This window comes from Scomber scombrus, chromosome 18 (assembly GCF_963691925.1).
Source record: "Scomber scombrus chromosome 18, fScoSco1.1, whole genome shotgun sequence".
NCBI lineage: Eukaryota > Metazoa > Chordata > Actinopteri > Scombriformes > Scombridae > Scomber > Scomber scombrus.
The window spans coordinates 5,654,815-5,675,762 of NC_084987.1; the positions used below are offsets into that span (position 1 = coordinate 5,654,815).

At 42.0% G+C, this 20,948-nt stretch overlaps 1 protein-coding gene across 1 annotated transcript; it reads right to left on the reverse strand.

The window, feature by feature from the left end:
• Positions 1-696: 696 nt before the first annotated feature.
• On the reverse strand, positions 697-6,244 carry lrrc4ba (leucine rich repeat containing 4Ba). The gene is made up of 2 exons (XM_062439070.1): positions 5,999-6,244; positions 697-2,661 (listed from the first exon to the last, which is right to left on the reverse strand). Exons 1-2 carry the CDS (start codon positions 6,242-6,244, stop codon positions 697-699), a joined length of 2,211 nt encoding a protein of 736 aa, XP_062295054.1.
• Positions 6,245-20,948: the final 14,704 nt, after the last annotated feature.

The following is a 20,948-nucleotide window of genomic DNA, read 5'->3' on the forward strand; positions in this document are numbered from 1 at the left end:
CAATTGTTGTTGTTATTCTGTCTCCCTGCAAAGTACTAGTACTAGATGTATGTCCTGGACAGAATCACTGCACTGCTCTAATTTTGCTTCCTCTGCTCTGTTTTAGTGCTTCCTAGAAACCTGGGACCGTACCACTCACCCAAACAATTGTTTGTTATTCAGTGTCTCTGCCAAACACTAATCTGACAACATGTTCAATGGCCAATATAATGTCTCCGTCCAAATATATACACTGAATGCGTCTGGAAATATACGAAGCGTTCTGTATAAAACCTAGAGAGCTTCACTGCACATGTATATTCATAGCTTTCCACTTTGTTTGTGGACGCAAATGAAAAGAGTTGGCGTGATCTCTGACTTTGGCAAAGACTATAGCAGGTTGCACAGGCAACTGAATGATTCTGATGTTTGTGGTTTACATTGTAAATGTAAATGTATCTGATTTCGTTGAACAGTATGTGCAGATGCTACTGGTGGGACTAGTGCTGATCAGATATCGCACACCGTCTTCTACAGTCTCCCTATCTGCTTCTCTCTGTCAACAGATTGACAACGCAAAGCAGTGACTATGTGAAATTTCATTGTCCACGAGGACAGTAGGCTACAAACAGTCTCACGTACTTGGTCTCACAGGCTCTTTCTGTTTCTATCCAGCATCCCCTTCTTCTTACCTCTTACTTTCACTCTCACTTTTACTCAGATTTGAGTCTCTTGCACATTTTCTTTGGAGCCGCTTTTAAAAAGCAGTGGCTCATTCTGCCCTTTACCCATTAGGCCTTTCAGAGAACTGTGGAGACCCAACTGGGGCAGGGGCAGGGGCACGGGGGAGGGAAGGGTGCCACCCGAGAGAGTACCCCCAGTGGTAGACGTTGGAACCTGGGAACATGATATGGACATGTTCTGAGAGCAAGGCGAGGGGTTGTTGTTGTTGTTGAGGCCCATACCAGTACCCGTGCCCATGCCCAAACTCATCATGTTGTTGTTGAAGTGATGGGTTTTGTAGTAGTGGTTGAGGTGCTCCGATCGGGCCAGGTTCGGCAGGTTGACTATCTCTGGGTGGTGCAACCTGAGGCTCTGGCCCCCTCCTAGTCCACTGCTTCCAGTCTGCGTCACGGTGGAGCCTCCTGAGATACCGCTGCCCCGACCACTGGCCCCGGCACCCAGCTCATCCTCCACATTGATGATCTCGATGGCACGAGCGGGGCCGTGGTGTTTATGCAGCTGGTGTTGCTTCCTTAGCTTGTAGAACACCACCAGCATCACTGCTGCCATGAAGGTAATGGCTACGAAGCAGCCAATGATGATCTTGGTGGTCTTCATCACATCATCCAGGCCTGAGAAGCCCGGTTCCGTGATGGGCACAGTGAAGGTGGGTCGAGTGGCCCGCGGAGAGGAGGAGGACCAGCTGGCTGACAGAGAAGAGGCTGTGGTAGGAAAACCTTCCGACCACAGGTGGCCTGAGGGAGTCGGACCAGGATGAACACGAATGGTGGTCTCATTAATGGCAACTAATGCGGATTCTTCATTTCCCGGCGTCTCAACTGTTTCCACGGTGACTGTTGTAAAGTAGGTGTAGTTGACACTGGCATCAGCGGCGGTGACATTGAGGACAGCGGTTGCCGTGGTATTGCCAGCTGCATTGGTGACCATGCAGGTGTACTGGCCCGTGTCTCGCAGGGTGACATTCGTGAAGTTGAGTGTGCCATCATGCAGGACGGATATCCGCACCCGGTAGGAGCCGTGGGTCATGAGAGTGCCGTTGGGGGTGATCCAGTTGACAGATGTTGTGGAGGTGCTTGTGCGACACTTGAGCTCAGCAGCCATACCCTCCGTGACATTGAGGTCTGTAGGTGGCTCGACGATGACGGGCGCATAGCAGGTGAAGTGGCTCTGGTCAAGCTCTCCGATGTACTTGCCCTTTAAGAATGGGGGAGCATGGCAGCGGGCACAGCAGGTGGTGTTGCTTGGCACCGTCTCTTTCAGCCACCAACTAAGCCAAAGCACATCACAGTTGCAGACCCAGGGGTTGTGGTTAAGGTGCACCCTCTCCAGCTGGTGAAGGGGTGTGAAGAGGTCATGGGGCAAGGAGTGTAGAGAGTTATGAGACAGGTTGAGCTCCTCCAGGTTTTTCAGGTCATCAAAGGCGTTGCGCTCAATGACGGACACCTGTGAATGCATGAGCCACAGCTTGCGGAGAGACACCAAGCCCTGGAAGGAACCGGGTCGGATGATCTCCAGCCGGTTTCCTGACAGCTCCAGCTCCTCCAAACGCACAAGAGCAGTCAGTTTGGGAATGTCCTTCAGCCCACACATGCCCAGGTTCAGGTACCGTAGATTGATGAGGCCCACAAAGGCTGCGTCAGAGATGAAATCCAACTTCTTGAGCTCACCAAGGTCCAGGCGACGCAGCGAGGGCACACGGTGGAAGGCATAGCCTGGCAAAGTCTCAATAGGGTTGTTGCGCAGCCATAGCTCCCGCAGCTTGCTGAGGTACTCAAAGGCATGTGATGGCACCAGTGTGAGGCGGTTGTCGAAGAGCTCCAGTGTGTTGAGGTTGGGGAGGCCATTGAACGCTCCTACTTCAATCTGACGGATCTGATTCTTGGAGAGCTGGAGGATCTCAAGGTGCCTCAAGTGCTTGAAAGTGTCTGACTTGATAACCTGGAGGAACAGATAATGATAAAGTTACTGTACAACATGTAGCATGAAACAAAAGTGCAAGTGTCTGTTACGATGACCTATCTGGTTACTTTTGATAATTTAAAGTATTGGTTAAAGTGAAATAGTGGTGTCCACAAGCAGAAGTAATTTATTCTTATAAAAACAAAATTTTTGACAAACTCAGGGACACATACAACTTTCAATCCGTGGAATCATTTCACAACTATTTATGTGTCTTCTCATGTTGGCTCATGTTTTAATTTCCTTTTCTTAAACACAATTTTAATATATGTTATACTGCATATAACATACATATGTTTATATGTATGTATTATATATTGCACTGAGAAATGAATGGCTTTTCAGAACATTATCAAACCATGTTTTTTTTTTGAACATTCAAAACATTATGAATGAATAATTCAAAGGCATAAATGTGGCTGCACACATGTTTAAATAAACAATCTATAAAATATGAATGATTTCTTTTATCTGCTCATATTGGTAACAGCTGACCCTTCCATCTCAGTGACTGTCACTTCTGTCTGCGGGGGAAGAAGGGTTTTTTCAGACACATGACAGACACAGATTCCCACTGACTGCTGACAGCAATGTGATCCGACTCTGCAGGCCACCCTGGCCTACATGCAGGAGTCTCCTTGTTATTGATGAAACAACACACATTGGGTGATGGACTGAGTGTGCACTGTTCCTAACCCTAGCCTGCTGAGAAGCACATTTATCTGGTTTTGGTGGTTTTTCTTAGTTCAGATTGAGTTTTTTCACATAAATAAGTGGCAAGAGAGTCAGAGAACTCTATTCACAACCCACTGTATGAATCATGACGCTTTGGCACAGCACAGCTTGGTGGAGTACTGATGATAAAAAATGGGACAAAAAATGATGACACAATTTGCAGTTTAGTGCTAATAATCAGCAAACTATCATGTGACAAAAAGCAGGTGTTCAGCACTTGACTTTTTGTTACATATCCAAGCACTGTGGTAAACCCAGTCCCATGTCTAATTCTGACCTTATTTCAGTGCACACACCCGACACTGAAAGTGCTTTTCACAGTGGGAAAAGTGAGACTCAGGGGACTGACACATTATAATCCCTTGATAATAAGCTGATTATCAGTGTTTGGACTATTAACATGAAGTGTCACAACAAATCACCACATCTTGTTTTTAAGATGTTTTCATGTGAAGCATCATGTCAAATGCTTCTCATGTTTTTGTGATGTTTTTTTTATGTGAAGCAACGGACCGTAGCACTATGCCCAAAGATAAATTTCCCCTCGGGGACAATAAACTTTACTCGACTCAACTCAAGACAAAACTATGAACCTAAATTAATCCCCTCCAAAAAAAAACTTTAAATATTCTGTGTGACACTTTAAAAAACCCACTTTGCAAGTAAGCAAACAAAAGAGATGTTTTCCTTCATGAATACATGATTTCTGAAAAACATGGGTGCCATGGGCCATGGGCAGCACACACTAGTATCGGTGCAGTCCAACTGGAGCTCGCTTGGCAAGAAGTCAAAGACAAACAGCTAGTGAGCGCAACTAAAAGCCACTTAAATCTCTGACTGTTTGAGATATGTGTGGCCAAAGCCCTCTGTGAGACACACAGAGACTCCTGGAGTCAGGCCATAGCTTCTTCTGTATGTAGAGCAGGAAGGGGGGAGGATAGGCAAAAAAGGAGGGAGAGAGGGAGAGAGAGAGAGAGAGGGAGGGGTGGGGATGTTAAGAGGGGGTGGGAGCTGTCAAGGCTTTACTCTCAGGGTACTCAGTGAAGGAAAAAATAAGCCAGAGAATCTAGGATGCCTTCAGGTGTTAAAACATTTTTAGATTTTTAATCATTTCAAGTGGGGCTGCAGGATACAACAAACCGAATCGGAATTTGTAGGCTAGAAATGAAACGCAATGAATATTATTATTATTTCTTTTTTTTTTTTTTTTCATGTGAACCGTATCTTTTAAATCCTCACACACAAAATCATGTGTCCCATTTATGCAGCATTAATGTCCCATAACGTTTAATAAGATGTTTTCTCCGAGAAGCGGGGAGATGTAAGACGCCTCTGCCCGACGTACGGAGCAGTTTGACACGATAAGAGAGGTGCACTGGACAATTTTAACGATGTTTAGCAAACTCGTTCGTTTTCATTAGAGGAGATAAAATGTGGTGGAATTGAATTAAAAATCACAAAAGAACAAAGCACTGTCAGCAACATGAGGAGGGATCCAATTACTTCAAATGCTGCTGCAAATAGTAAAATCAACCCACTGTTTATAAATGTAGAGATTAATGTTCTTTGTATCGATGGTCTGTGGTTAAATGATCTTCCCTTGCAGCTGTAAAGCCACAAAACGCTGTCTAGGGACTCTAGATAAATTGGTAATGCATACAAAAGGCAGCACGGTGTCATAGAAATATGCCTTGCTTTCAATTCATAAAATATTCCTTCAGTTCAGCAGAGGTTTAGCAGAGGTGCCTTTTTCTATCATCGTCACCGCTTTACTTTCTGCCTTTTCTCAGAAGTTAAGTTTCTAAGAGAAAAAAACCCTATATCAACAAGTTAATCCTAAAATCCACAACTGGCTGTAAAAGCACATTCCTGATTGTGAGCAAACAAATAATTTAAAAAACTGTAAAAAAAAAAAAAAAAAAAAAATCATAAATATTTTAATGTGCGTGTGTGTGTGTGTGTGTGTGTGTGTGTGTGTGTGTGTGTGTGTTTGTGTGTGTGTGTGTGTGTGTGTGTGTGTGTGTGTGTGTGTGTGTGTGTGTGTGTGAAGGTATTTGAGTCTGAATGTACTCTGAAGGAGAAAATCCCCAATCCGTTACACAGGATTTGTCTCTTCTATCAATAACTATATAAATAGCAACAGTTTGAATCAATAACTCTATTAAGACGTGTCAATACGCTTTTTTGCTGAAAAAAAACTGTAAACCAGAAACACTGACATGGAGAAAAACGATACAGTCTTTGTTTTCTCTGTGTGTGATTTACGCTGTGATGTGATTGTAAATTAAAATGTGAGTGAACCATGACCTCCAGTCGGTCATCATGATATGAGAAAATATACCAGCCGTAAAAAACCTATTAAATTAAATCAATTGATATGACAGCAATAAATAAAAGGTGTATATTCATCAGATAGTAAGAAAATGTTATTGTCATCTCTGTATCATCTCTTTGTGATAACTGTATATAAAATATTGAATCTGATATTTACTCTCATGCAAAGCGTCCTACATGAAATGCACTGTACATATTAAGTTTTATATGACTTGATGTGAGCCGGAGTGACTTCTTACAACTTTACCTGTATTGAGTTCTCTTGCAGGTTGAGGTATCGTGTGTTGACTGATATGCTTTCGGGGACCTCCTCCAGGTTTTGCCTGGTGCAGATGACTCGGCTGGCCTGGTTGGAGCAGGTGCACAGGGAGGGGCAAGAGGATGCGGCTCCCACCAACTCCGGCCCAGGGAGGAGGAGCCGCAGTAGCAGCTGGGCCAATAGAAAGAGGAAGGGGGAAGGGCCGGGAAGGCAGGTCAGCGTGGCGATGCGCATGGCAACTGGGACATGACCCTGCTCTTTAATCCGAAGGTACAGGTGAGGTGACTCAACGCCGGCGGATTTGCGAGAAAAGGTTTATTTTCCCTTTGGTCCTCCAGTGGCAATTTGTTCTTTCTAATTCCGCATCCTCGGAGATGTTTTTCGTCCTCTGTCGATCTCTGTGTTTCTTCCTCTTGTGTTTTGAACATAGAAATATGCAGATAAACAGATGTTATTCCCTTTTTTTTTCTTGTGTTGTCTGGGGATTTGAGTGAGGCTTTTTGTGAAGTGAGACAAACCCAGGAGTTACTGCGGAAGAACAAAAGAGAGAGAGACAAAGAGAGGGAGAGAGCAGATATTAAAGACAGTACACAGACTGCGCCTCGTGTTTTCACCAACAGAGAATGAACAGAACAAATAACAGGTAGACATCTACAGTATAGCTTATCATGGGAGGGATTGTCAAAAAATCTTTGAGAAGCATTAGAACTTCTGTGTCACTGCTCATATCAAATCCCACATAATCCCTGAGCAGACATTTTGTCAGAAATCAAATCCTTGCACCAAGGGCAGGTAGAAGCGGATTTCTGTAATTAATGGTTCAAGGAGGTGGTGCGGAAATATGAAAACAACCTATGCAACCTAAAGTAGGACAACATGGTATTTCTATCTTTTACGGGACTGCGTGTAAAACTGGTGACATGAATAAATCACAAAGACATTAATTTTTGAAACATTGGTATGACTGTTGTTGTTGTTGTAAACAAATGAGCTGTATTACAATCACACTGCGACAATTCAAGCAAGTCGTGTTTTTTCGTGGACTAACTCATGAAATCACTGTAGCACCAATCTGGGTTTCCAATTTTTGCACTTGGTTTTAGGCCTGAAGGCGTTGCAGATTATCATTTCATTGTTTAGTTAAAAAAGTGACTACAGGAAAAGTGATCTTTAGAAACCTGTATCATGATAAATCTGTTGATTACTGAATACTTTGAATATCTTATGTATGTCTTGGTGACAAAGATTGATCAAAATGTAGCTATTCAATACATTTAGCGTGTGTTTTGTTATATAGACTCAATTAAATGTCTAAAAGTGATGACAAATGGCTCATTAGAAGTTACACCAGACCAGTGTGAGTCTCATTTTGTCAAATCAAGCGTCACAAAAACAAAATACAACACTATTTTTAATGTATGTGGTAGAGGGAAAGTAGTAAATCATCACATTTGTACCAGGAAATGTCACCAAATAACCACGGACTTAATTAATCTACACTCAAACGATTAATTGGCTTATTGTTTCAGCTTCAATTAGGTTTTTTGAGAGGTAAAGCAATTCATGCATACTCATACCTGACAGGAAGCAACAAGGTTTACTAATAATAATATCACTGGTGTGAGATAGAGACTTCTAGTCATCTCTGCCACGCTCTCATTTGTTAACACTAATTATAAAAAGGTACAACAATTAATATGACAATGATATATTGATTTTGGAACATATATCCTTTAATTAAACTCATACTTATCAAAGCGATTAACAATAAGAGGCTGAATCCAGTAAGCAGGAATCACTTTTTTTTAAATGCATAGATGATGTAGTGGTGGGACTAAAATGCTAATTCCAGTCCTGAACGAGTGCAGCATTGCATGCTCTGGGGACTATGGAACGGTAGCGAATGGTGCAGTCTATATTAACACTAATAGATGGCCAGCTCAAGTCAGGCTCCACCAGCCGGGAGAAGCAGTGAGACTTTCCTCCCCTCTGCAGGTTATTTAGACCTGAATAACCTTAAATAAGGGCATCGAGCAATCTAGATACGGTTATTAATGATGATGGTTGTAATGATGGGACTTTGACACGCAAACTCATTTGACACGCTGAGCATCCTCACTTGGCACGGTAAGAAAAGGAGATGGGGGGGGGGGGGAGAGAATGGGAAAGAGAGAGGGATTATTAATCTGATAGATGACTGTATGGCTGCAGGCAGAGAAGGGAATTATCAACACTACAGTAATAGATGAATACTGAACAGCTGCAGAGAGCGGCCTGATGGTGAGAAAAAGAGAAAGAAAGAAAGCAGGCAAGAAAGAAAGAGAAAGAAAGAAAGTGAGAGAGGAGATAGAAATGGAGACAGATGAAGGGAAGGTTGAGTGAAAGGGATGATGAGGGATAAAGACCCGGAGAGAGGTATAAATAGTGGGAAGAGGAGAAAAGAGATCAGTAGTAAAAGAAAGATTTAAAAAAAAAAAGTGGAAGAGGGAAAATAAGGAGGGAGAGAAGAGGAGACACATTAATATTAATAATCTCTCTCTCTCAGTTAGAGAGAGAGAGAGAAGGGGGGGGGAGAAGGGAGGAGGAGAGAGGGAGTGGGGGCTCAATAGAGAGATGAATATAAAACAGACAGAGATGGAGGGAGGGGAATGACAACACAGAGACGCATATAAAACAGAGAGCGGCAGAGAGATGGAGGCAAAAGACAATACAGAGGGATGAATATGAAACAGGTGGACAGGCAGAGAGAGAGAGAGAGAGAGAAGGAGAGAGAGAGAAAGAGAGAGAGAAGGAGAGGTTTGTCTTGAGTGCTGGACAAGTGGGGGTTGGATGGGTGGGGGCAAGATTGATCAATAATGCGCGCGCAGTAGTTCAATGACATTAAAACACACACACAAGGACACTATGATAAATCATATCGGCAGCAGCATCTGTGGTCACCGGCAATGTGAGACAGAACAGGACGCCAGTGTTCACGGGACGGCAACTTCAACCGGCAACTAGCAACTGCAACTAGCAACTAGCAACTACAACAACGACGCAACAGTCAGCATCCCTGCAACTGCTTGTCATCCTGTATCCCAACACACACACATAGCAGCAGCAGCAGCGGATAAAAAGGCATTCAAGTGTTATTTTTGGATCGACTCTCACCTTTTTTCTTTCTTTCTTTTTTTTTTAACGTATTTTAATTTCCAGCCACCTTTTTTTTTTTTCTTCTTTTTTCTCCCTTCCCACCCGTGAAAACTAAGTGCCAGAGCTATTTCAGGTAGAGAGAGTGAGCGTCTGAGCTGAGACAAAAGGTGCAAAAAAAAAAAAGGAGAGGCAGAGGTTAAGATGGTAGCTGAGATGTTGTGTGTAGGTGGAGAGGAGGAGATGGAGAGGTGGAAGGAGGGAAGGAGGAAGGAGGAAGGTGGAAGGTGGAAGGAGGAAGGTGGAGGTGGTGAACAGGAGTCCATAGAGGAGACTGAGACTAGATGGAGCTGACAGCTGGTTAGAGGCTGGTTGATTGTATTCTGCCTCACCGCTGTCACTATCCACATGTTACAACAGTCTCTACCTGTAACTCTCCCTCCTTACCCCCCCCACTCCCTCTCTCTCTTTCTCCTGCTTCTACTTTTCTCTCCATCCCTCGATATCTTCCTCCGCCTATCTCCAATCTCCTATAAAAGTAGGAACACTCTCTTCCTCTCTGCGAACTCATTCAACTTCCCCCCCCCCCCTTCTCTCTCTCCCCTCCCAGCTGCCTTACACCTCCTTCCTCCCTGCTACTACACATTTCCTGGACCTCCAATCTGCCCCCACCTTCCCTCGCCCGGTGTGGTGCACTGTAGTGTCCAGTGGCGGGGGGGTAAACGTTGCACCGACCTCGCAGTTTGATGAAAGATTAACCAGCTACAATGATGCATATTAACCCTTAACCCCCCCCCCCCCCAACTCCCCCCCCCACCCCCACCTTCGTTCTCTTTCCGCCGCACACAAACACACTGCAGCTTCCTTTCCCCCTTTTGCTCTCTCTCACTCTCTCTGCATTCAAATCTTAGCCAACAGGGTTACCATGGTTACCTATTCACCACAGTCTCCCACTCCGTCCAGCTGTATCCCACCGATTCCACATCCACCCCGCTCCTCTTCCTCCTCCTCCTCCTCCTCCTCCTCATTAGCACCCTATACACACACTCCTATACAAATGGCACGGACCAAACATGAGTGCGAGTGACATCAACACTCAGAAAAACCGTGAGGGTGCGTTTCAGCGGGCCGCATCACTGTTTTCTGCACCTGCGATGACGCTGCTGTGATTTACGCAGAATACACTTTCATTTGTCCAGAGTGTCGCCACAAATGACAAGCAGCCACGAATAACGAGTGCAAAGATCAGGGTCATTTTTCCTATGAGTGATGATGTAGAGGCAAATTAAATGGTGAGTAAATTGACATTATGGCAAGATTTCTTTTTTTTTTTTTAAACATTGAATTAATAAATTAAAAATGACAGCAGTACACCTGAGTGTTTGCAAATTTTAGCTTCTTAAAGGCCAAGGCCAAAGTTAGAATATCTTATTATTATTTTACAGGAGGGACATGTTGCTTTTCTCACTGATTTGAAGTGGATGAAGCTCAGTTTGTTAAAGGTGATGTCACATATGAAGAGTTTATGAACTTTTAAATCAACACATGTCATCGTGTTTAGGTTTCCATCGGACGGACAATCAACTTTAATCAATTCACATTCATAAAGCTCTGATGAAGCAGATTAGTTGAGTTATGGGTGTTAAACTCTTAAAGGGGGTGTATTTTTTATTCTGGGACTGTATAAGAACATTTTTTCATCATATACAGTTAAAAACTCCTTTTTTAAAATATTCATCTTATAATAAAACACTGCTCCTCAGTTCAGCCTCTGTCTGTAAACAAGCCGTTTTGGCTCCTGTTTCTCTAAGACCCCCGACTCCCGATGAGCCCACTCCATGAAGTAACCAACTATAGCAGCAAGATTTCATTTCCTCTCATACTTAACCTGAAATATTAACTTCTCAAATACATCCGTACAAGTTCGAGCCTGAATCTGATCTGAAATATGCGAGTGGACGACATGAACGAACCAGCAGGACGACCTCAGCGACAAAGTTTATGGAACAGACTAAAGACCATTTCTGGGCATGCTCAAATGATCTGATGACATCACTAGGAGGAAGTAGAGGTAACTTTGCAAATAAAGTGTTGATAACAGGTTGACGCCCTGACTTTTGACTCCCTTTGGAGCATTTTTGCACTAGTTCACTTCAAGTGTTGGACTTTTGACCACATTTAACATAAACATCTGACAATATAACAATATTACATTATTAGATTATTAAATCAAAACTCTGTTTGTGTAATAATATAAAAGTGTGCCTTAAATTGTTTTAATTGTTTACATATGACATACTGTTACAACAAGCATTGCTGCTGTTTGCACTTTTTTTTTTAATTGCATATTGCACTTTATTACCCTTATAGATTATTAATGTTTTATTAATGTCTTCAGTTGTTTTTAATTGTCTTAAATGTTCTTATGGCTCAGGGAGTGCTATCTAAATGTTGTCATATTGTTGTCTGACCCTCAATATAATGACAATAAAGCTACTAAATAACTACTACTATAAAAATAACAGAAAATCACAAAACCTCACCTTTGATAAAGAGCACCTGTGAATGCTTTAAAGTCTCCCTACACTAAAAATTGTGCTTCCAGTTTGGTATTGGCACTCAAATTCATCTGCTGAAGAGCGAAAGTTACATAAGAGCACAATTGCAGTATAGGACATCACAAGTTTGGAGGCCAGTGGTGGCTCAATATTTTCCACTATAACATATAAAGATGAAACATCATGCATATAAAAGTCAGTTGTACATTGATGTGAACACTTATTGTTTGTTGTTTGTGTATTTTGTAGGTTTAATTTAATTTTGTTTATATTTTGCATTGCTAATAGTTCATTTGAATTTAATTTCCTAATAGTAGTTTGAAGCAAGCTGTCTTTCTAGTGTTTATTTGTGGTTCAATCTTTTATTGAGGTTTATCCATCCTTCTCTTTGCCAGCCACACGCTCCCTTCATGAGTCATTAGTTCAATTTTTATATTGAGTTTAGTTCTGTTTTGTTGACCTCTTTTAAGGCCCAGTTTATTTATTAATTACTTTTTTTTTTTTTGGTCATTTTTTTTGGGATAAATAAAAAGTCGCTTTTTGAAACAAAAAACTTGCCGCTCAGCCACTAACTAGGGTTACTTTTTGAGTCACAAATGTTAAATGTTACGGAGACATTTTCAGGAGCTTTAATTACACCGTGTATACTTTTCATTTAACTAACCATTTTTCAGTTTAAAACTTTTTAATGACTTTTTTTTTTCTTCTCGGCCTCAGTTCCGGGAAGCCATTGGTTTTCATTAATTTCTGTTTGAAAATTCAATTATTGGACTGAAATTACCTTATTTTGTGCACTCCATCAAGTCTCCATTAATAATTTTTTTTTATTGCCAGTTACATTATTGCAGATTGGTAATACAGTTTAAGTGCAGATTGTTTTGAAAAGTCTCGACTGCATTAACTCACAACAAAAAATGAAATTGAATGCAGAATTTGTGTTCAAAGTGATGAACTGGAGTCTTTAAACAATAGACAAAATACATTTGAACGGTTAGTTTGGATGTAACGTCTGAGTAGTTGGGACTAGATGGATTAAAACATGAAAAAACACTAGTTTGGTCCTTTAAATATAATGTAATTAATCATCAACGCTTAATGTTACCAATATTTCTCTTAAAGTTTCTCCAAAGTGGCTTCAAAGTGAAAGGAAACATTTGCCCTACACTGTTACGCAACATCACATTTATAGTAAATTTTCTGCTCTGTAAAACATTCAGGAGGTTTTTTTTTTTTTCAAAGCTGCACGATTACATCAAATAAAAAATTCGGGATGTCCCGTGCATCATTTTCTACCCACAGTTCTTCTCTCTAATTCAGTCCGACATATTTGATATCTTTAAGATCATGACAAGAATTTAAAATAAAGTTTTGTTGCATCTGAGCAATGCTTGGTTGCTCAGTATGAATTTTTAATGGTTGACTTGCCAGAGGCTCCGCAGGGTTGAAAAGGTTAAAAGACCCCTATCTTCATGTTTTTGATCCTAGCAGCAGTGATGTATCCTGCAAATTTTATTTCATAAAGATTTATGTCAGCCTCTAAAGGTTGGGTAATTGAGTTTGGGTAATTTTACCCTCCGCTTCATCTCTGCCTGTGACCACAGAAGCATAAAGTAACAGTGGAAGGTTGGGAAAAGAAGCAGAATAAGGAGAGCGGGACTTTGCTTTCTTTCTCTGCCAAGCAAAAAAAAACAAAAAACGCAGCAGGTAGCAGAAGAAGTCATCATCAGAAGAGTGTTCTGGCCTGTGGACTATAAACTTTTCTAAGTGACAGAAAGAGCAAAAGACTGGCGGAGAAACAAGCGGAAAGACGTGCTGACAGTGGAACAAGCGGCGAGCAGCACAGACATGACTACACTCTCTCTTTCTCTTCAGTGTCCTGTCTGCAGATCAGCACAGAGGCCCATCAATAATGACTCGGCACACACCAAGATGGCAGCTCGAGCAGCCACAAGCAAAAAAAAAAAAAAAGAAAAAAGAAAAAAAAAGAAGAGAGAGGAGAGAAAGCTCATCGTGTTGGTTGCTTGCAGAGTGCAGTCGGGAACAGAGCGATGACCTTTCCCTCATCGCGATGACATCTCTGCAATCTGGGTTGTGCCTGTGAGGCTTTGCTGACAGTCACACACGAGGAAGTCATTTAAAAAATAATAATGCACAATAACAGCAGAAAGCAAGTTAACTTATAAGTTATCTTCTGTCCCCAAAAGCTGCTGCTGATACTTCTGTTAAATCAGGGCCGGTATGTTTAATGGCAGCTGCTGATTCGCTCAATTTACTGAATCGATTCAATCAATGAGCTTTTTATTCAAATGTAGTTAGCAGTGGTCCAGGTCTGATATGATGGATTTGATAGCGCTTTTCTGATCAATATCAGTATTGATTAAGTACACTGTCTTCAAGGCGCCCATATTAACGTTGAAACAGGTTCTGCCTGCTGTAATCACTCCTCCTGTTCATATTGACCATTAGAGGATTCCCTTCAAATGCACTTATAATGTAAGTGATGGAAATCAACAGTCCTCATTTTGAGCAAACATGTATTTGAACTTAATATGGTGTTAGTCCAATAAAGTGGATATCTTCCACAGTTATAGTCAAAAAGAAGGACTTTTGAAGCATATTGTCTTGGTTTAACTTATTTGGACGGCTGAAGCTTCATATTAGCTTCAAATACACTTTTAAATACATTTTTGCTCTCATTTTGAGCAAAAATATGGAGCTTAAACAGTCTGAGTTAGTCCAATAAAATGTATATCTTCCACAGTTATAGCCAAAAAGAGGGATTTTTGAAACATATTGTCTTGATTTAACTTATTTGGACGGCTGAAGCTTCATATTAGCTTCAAATACACTTTTAAATACATTTTTGCAAAAAAGGACGACTGTGGATTTCTTCCTCCATCACTTTCATTCTAACTGCATTATAAAGGGATCTCTTCATGGTATGAAGTAGGAACAGGAGGAATGATCACAGCAAGAAAAACATATCAGTGTTCATTTGAGACTGACAAAACTGGCGAACTCGTCCTTTAATCTGAACTGAATTTAATGCAAGAGTTTCCACAGAGAGCAACAGTCGTCTGGTGCTTCGGAGCAGACTTTTAGTGCCCCACGCTCTACAGTAACTGCTGTTTCAGAGGCTTTACCACCCCGAGAAAAATAAAATTCTGAGGGAAATTGGCTGTTTCGACCTAAACGACATCAATATTGGCCTTAACAGCCCACATAACAGATACCAATAAAAAACTATTCAGAAACAATCTTGCAGAATTTGCCGCACACAAGATGTCTGTAAACAAGGACAATGTTCGTGGTCTAATTGCTCACGACTGGCGGGGAGTTCGTGCGCTGGGGTAAAGAAGAGGGCAAGTTTAAGAACCCAGATCCAAATCCTGCCTCGTTCCCTCCAACCCTTCTGTCTTCCCACTTCAGTATGAATGCCAACAGCGACGAGTGGATGTCTCCTCACACAAACTGACACAGACTTTGCACCTTGGGGCATCGCTAGGGGGCGAAGTCTCTGGGGGGGAAACGCGGAGTCCTTGTGTCGAAACAGAGGATCATCCGCTCTCTCCCTTCTTTATGTGGCGGATTCTGTTAAGAGAAGCTCCAGCCTCATTTTTAATGGGCTGTAACACATTTCTGGGTTCTCGTTCGATGCAAACTTACACCGAAATTATCCTCGTGTCCCACTTACACACTATGCTGAGTGTGAGAAGGAGAGCAAGAGTAACTAATTTTAAATGCATTTGGCGATCTATCAAAATGTGGTTCGAATATTTCCAGGTAGGAGGCTGCAGAGGTTGAATCAGCTACAGTGCTAAATTTTTTACAGATCCCCTCCAGACATGTTTTAAGATATAAAAAAAATACTCTGCTTGGAATAATATCATCATTCGTGTATCAAACAGGAAGAAAGAGCCAACAAAGAAAATCCAAATACCTCATTAAAATCCTTAAAAATACCACTTTGTGTAACTGCTGGACATAAGATGCCAGTATGTGTGTGTGTGTGTGTGTGTGTGTGTGTGTGTGTGTGTGTGTGTGTGTGTGTGTGTGTGTGTGTGTGTGTGTGTGTGTGTGTGTGTGTGTGTGTGTGTCTGCTAGAGATTTAAAGTTTCCACATCACACTTGTTTAACCTTTGTGTCGTCCTCCCGGGTCAAGTTGACCCCTTTTGTTCTGACTGTTCCTTCTTTCCTCCCTTCCTTCCTTTCCTTCCGTCTGTCCTTCCTCCCTCCATCCTTCTCTCTTTTCTCCATCCCCCTTTCTTCCTTCCTTCCTTCCTCCCTTACTTCTTTCCTTCCTTCCTTCCCTCCTCTTTTCCTTTCTCCCTCCCTCCTACCTTCCTCCCTCCTGTCCTTCCTTCTTTCCTCCTTTCCTTCCTCCTTCCTTTCCTCCTGTCCGTCTGTCCGTCCTTCCTTCCTTCCTTCCTTCCTTCTTCCTTCCTTCCTTCCTTCCTTCCTCCCTCCTGTCCTTCCTTCCTTCCTCCTTTCCTTCCTTCTTCCCTCCTTCCTTCCTTCCTTCCTTCCTTCCTTCCTTCCTTCCTTCCTTCCTTCCTTCCTTCCTTCCATCCTTCCTTCCTTCCTTCCTTCCTTCCTCCCTCCTTTCCTTCCTTCTTCCTCCCTTCCATCCTCCCTTCCTTCCTCCCTCCTGTCCTTCCTTCCTCCCTCCTTTCCTTCCTTCTTCCTCCCTTCCTTCCTCCCTTCCTTCTTCCTCCCTTCCTTCCTTTCTTTGACTCGAGGACAACACAAGGGTTAAGTAGCATACTGGACCACGACTGGCTCCAAACTAGTTATGATGTCCCAAATCACGCTCCTAGATACACACCTTTCACTCAGATTTAAGGTGAGTGTGCAGAAACGTTCCTCCTTTCAGCAGATGAGTGTGAAAACAGCCTTCAAGTGTCAAACTCTGCACATACATCATTCTGCACAGTGAAGCTCAAACATCCGAGTGAGAGATAACAAGCAAAACACATTTTGGAGTGGAGGAGGACTTTGTTATAAGTGAAAGTATTTCAAGCTCAGTGTTTCTCAATTTGCCAACCAAGTGACCAGAATAAAACATTGGCATTGTACATTTCTCCATATGCTGAATGTCTACATTTAAAGTGTTGGCCATTATCAGTTGAATAATGAGGTTTTATGATCTGGTTAGGTTAAGGTCTGGTTAGGTTTAAGCACAAAAAACATGCTGTTAGGTTTTAGGGAAAGATCATGGTTTGGGTTAAAATAAAAAACAGCAGCAAATGTCCCAACATGCAAAAAACATCCGGTTTTGTTGGTTGAAACAGGAAGTGGGTCATGGTCTCCAGGTGGTCTTGAACAGAGCTCTCTGCTGCGTTGGTGCTTTTCCAAATTTCCGTTTTCCTTCTTTTTATCTAATGAAGTATCTAGTCAACTACAAGACCCCTCCCCCTAATAAAAAAGTCATCTCATATAGGGATCATCTGAACTATGTCACTTTAAATATTAATATGTATTAAATGTATTGAAATGTAGAGATAGAAGTATGTGTGGTCTGCAGAAATGTTCAATGCCGACATTATATTCTGGCAACTGAGCAGCAATGTGCATAATGCTAACAGCTTCTACAGTATACAGTAGACTAGTGAACACTTAAACCTGCATTCATTGATTTTTTTGGTCATGTGGAGGCAGTGAACACAACACAGATATCTATCTCACCTTTCTGTCCACCTGGTGATTGTAAGTCCAATATTCACTCTACTGTAGCTCTGTTTTCTCTCTCCACCAACTCCTGAGGGAGGTATCTGGCTCTTTAGCTGCTAAATGCTCTACTTTGTTCACCAGCTAGTCTGCAGCTAACTGTGTCAGGTTGCTGTTTGTTGCTGAGCAGGTAGAGTACAGCGGGCTTTTTAGAGCTTATACCTCTAAGAAACAGATACCTGCTGCAGCTACAAACATATGAGAGAGCTGCGAGTGAGCTATAACAGTTAAGATGCAGCCGAACAGCTAAAAATGAGCTGAAACTCACTATAACGCTCCATCATCACTATGTTCATCACTATGAGCCACAACCAACACATTACACAATGTTATAAAAATGAGTATAGGTGCTTTAAAACTATAATTGTGTAATACACATCCAACACTCTGCCAGGCACATTTGGCTGTTTTCAGTTTTCTCATCATTCAAAAAGTCTCCAGCACACAAAACTGACATTAAATACTGAACACCAGAGCAGCTCAATCACCATTTCTTAAAGTTTGTCCGATTTCCAAAGAGGCCGGCGTCCACCTCCAGTGAACTGCTTTTGAACACAAAGCGCCAAACCAAATCAGTCTCATCTCACTGCTTCTTATTAGAAGGGAATATGACGGACCACAATACAATCAAGTAGGAGGCTGCAGTGAGGTCTTTCACTTTCCCAGACGTTAATTTCTCCAGGCCTTCCTAGGGCCGAGACGGAGCCGCTCTATCACAAGTGTGATCTCCGCTCTGCACAGCTCATAAGCAGCAGGCAAATTTAGGATATGATAAATCAGCGCTAATATGATTACCCTCAGTGTCTGCTGGTTAACATAAAACAACCACTAAATTTTCACTTAGCAAGCGCTCCTCACTCAACCTGCAATCTCTTGTTTGTCCCATCCAGGGAGGAGAAAAAAGCAGCTCATGCAGAATAACACACACACACACACAGAGGTCAAACTAAATATAAACTGTGTCACCTTAGCTAAAAAAAAAATGCTTTCCAAATATAAGATATATAATAATAGACATGCTATTTGTTACTGTAGTCATGTCAGATGATAATCCTGCCATAGATACAGTTTCATCCTAATCAGCCCATTATAATCCCATCCAGACTTTCCACAGTCTGCTACCCGACCAGCATTCATTTTTAGCTCAGTCTGCTCATCTAGCCTCATTTTTTCCTTCACACTCAGCCCCGTCCTGGTCCCAGGGTAGTCCATCACACTTAAAGCTTACACTCTTCACAAGCACTTATAAACATTTAAAGCATTTGACTAACCGCCAGCCAAAATTGACTTTGGGATGAAAGACCGGGGGGCTTTTAAAAAAATGAAGAAGAAAAAAAAAAAAAAAAAAAGGGAAATTCTGCATCAGGACACAGAAGCTCTGATTTAATGGAAAACAAAAAAAAAGGTTAAAAAAATAAAAAAGCACTCTTATTCAGCAGAAGTAGTCTAGTCACACACACTCACACGGACACACACACACACACGCACACACACACACACAGACACACTCACACACACACACACACACACACACACACACACACACACACACACACACACATAGGGGTTTTCTCTTTTTAATGATGGAGGAGGTGCTTGTGAATAGTTTTTAAATGGGGAATGGTGAGGAGGGGTGTGTGTGTGTGTGTGTGTGTGTGTGTGTGTGTGTGTGTGTGTGTGTGTGTGTGTGTGTGTGTGAGGGGGGTTTCGGGGGACACCGCTGTGTTGCATTGTGCTGGATGGGAGAGAGGAAGTCCCGCACTCCTTCACTTCCTTCCCTCCGTCTCCTCTCACGGCCTCCTCCTCCTCCTTCACCGCTGTGTTTACCCCCCCACCCCTGGCACTGAAAGGAAGCTGGACGAGCGCTGGCCTTGCTGGTGAATGAAGCCCTGACGTCACTTGCACACACACACACACACACACACACACACACACACACACACACACACACACACACACACACACACACACACACACACACACACACACACACACACACACACACACACACACACACACACACTGTAAGCAGTGTGACTAATAGTGTACTAATGTCCTTTGTGTTGCCTCAGTTATACCTGATTCATGTCTGGCTCCCAGGGGAAGGAGCCCCCCCCCCAGTCCCCCCCCACCCCCCTCCTCCAGGTTATTGAAGTATTCAGAGACGTTAGATGTTAGTGCAGGTGAATCAATGATGCCAGTCGATAACACCCCCACCTCACCTCACCCCCTCTATGACAGGGATTTAAGGACAGGGGTGTGTTATGCCAGCACACATCCAGATTCAGGTGAAAACACTGTCATTGTACTTTGATATTGATTTTTTTTTTCTCTCTCTCTCTCTCCCTGATATTGTACGCAGCGATTTCCTCTCGAGTAGGTTTATGTAGAAACATATTTGAGTCTGCCTACCTATTGACTCGATCTGTGTTTGATAGCTGCTATCATATAATGGCTGGTATGTTATAATGGGACAAGCTGGGGGAGGCAGAGGTGGGCAGGAGGAGGTGAGTTTGGTTTCAAGTGTGGTTGGTGTGGAGTTTTCTTTGTTGTTGCAATGATGAAACAAGACCTGGAGGAGGCTAATGTGCAAGACTGTAATGTTCAACATCCTGTGATATGCTTTAAAATAACACACAAACACACAAACACACACACACACTCTCTGTCCTCTGCACAGATATGCACTCTTATGAATCCTTATTAAGTATAAAGCTGAAATGATTAATCAAACATAGCTCTAAACTTACTGCTCCCAGCTTCTCAAATTTAAACATTTGTTTGTTTTTGCTGCTTTTTTAAATAATATTAAACTAAATATATGTGTGTTAAACTGCTCGGGGGACAACATGGGAACATTAAATGTGTCATCTTTCCAGTTGGATCCACTAATTTGCTTATGGGGGAATCTTACAACTAATTAGTGTGCATTTAAGGAACTTTTAGAAAAAGGTTTTTAGAGATAGTTTAATGCATTGTGTGGAGGTGTAGTAATGATATCAGAGTCTGGTTCCTATCTCCTCACAGCTAGATGATTTTTGGAAATGAACAGTTGCATTTCACTTAACCCTTAGATACTGTTCAGAGCTATAAAAACAACCTATAGGCATATACAGACTTTTCCTAATGGGACCCACAGTATACAGAAATGGAAATAAAATGCATCTTTTGTTTTTTGTGCAGCTGTTTCACAACTTTATATATGCAAATATACAAGTTTGACCAGTGTTTATTAAAGAAAACTACAAAAATGTGCATTAAAACATGTTGCTTTTATTCTTCATATTCTATAAAATGTTCTCCTGGACCATAAAATAGTGATTGTGAAAGTCTTTTTTTCCCCACATAAGATTAATCAAACATTTATCAATGACTGATGGGGAATTTATGAATGTAAATTTGGTGTAGAGAGTAATTATGAGTCAAACTACGAACAGTATGTGAGGGTTAAAAAGATCGCACAAACTCTCCGAAATCAATACCACAGAAATCCTAAAGATTCTGTAATCCTATATGACTCA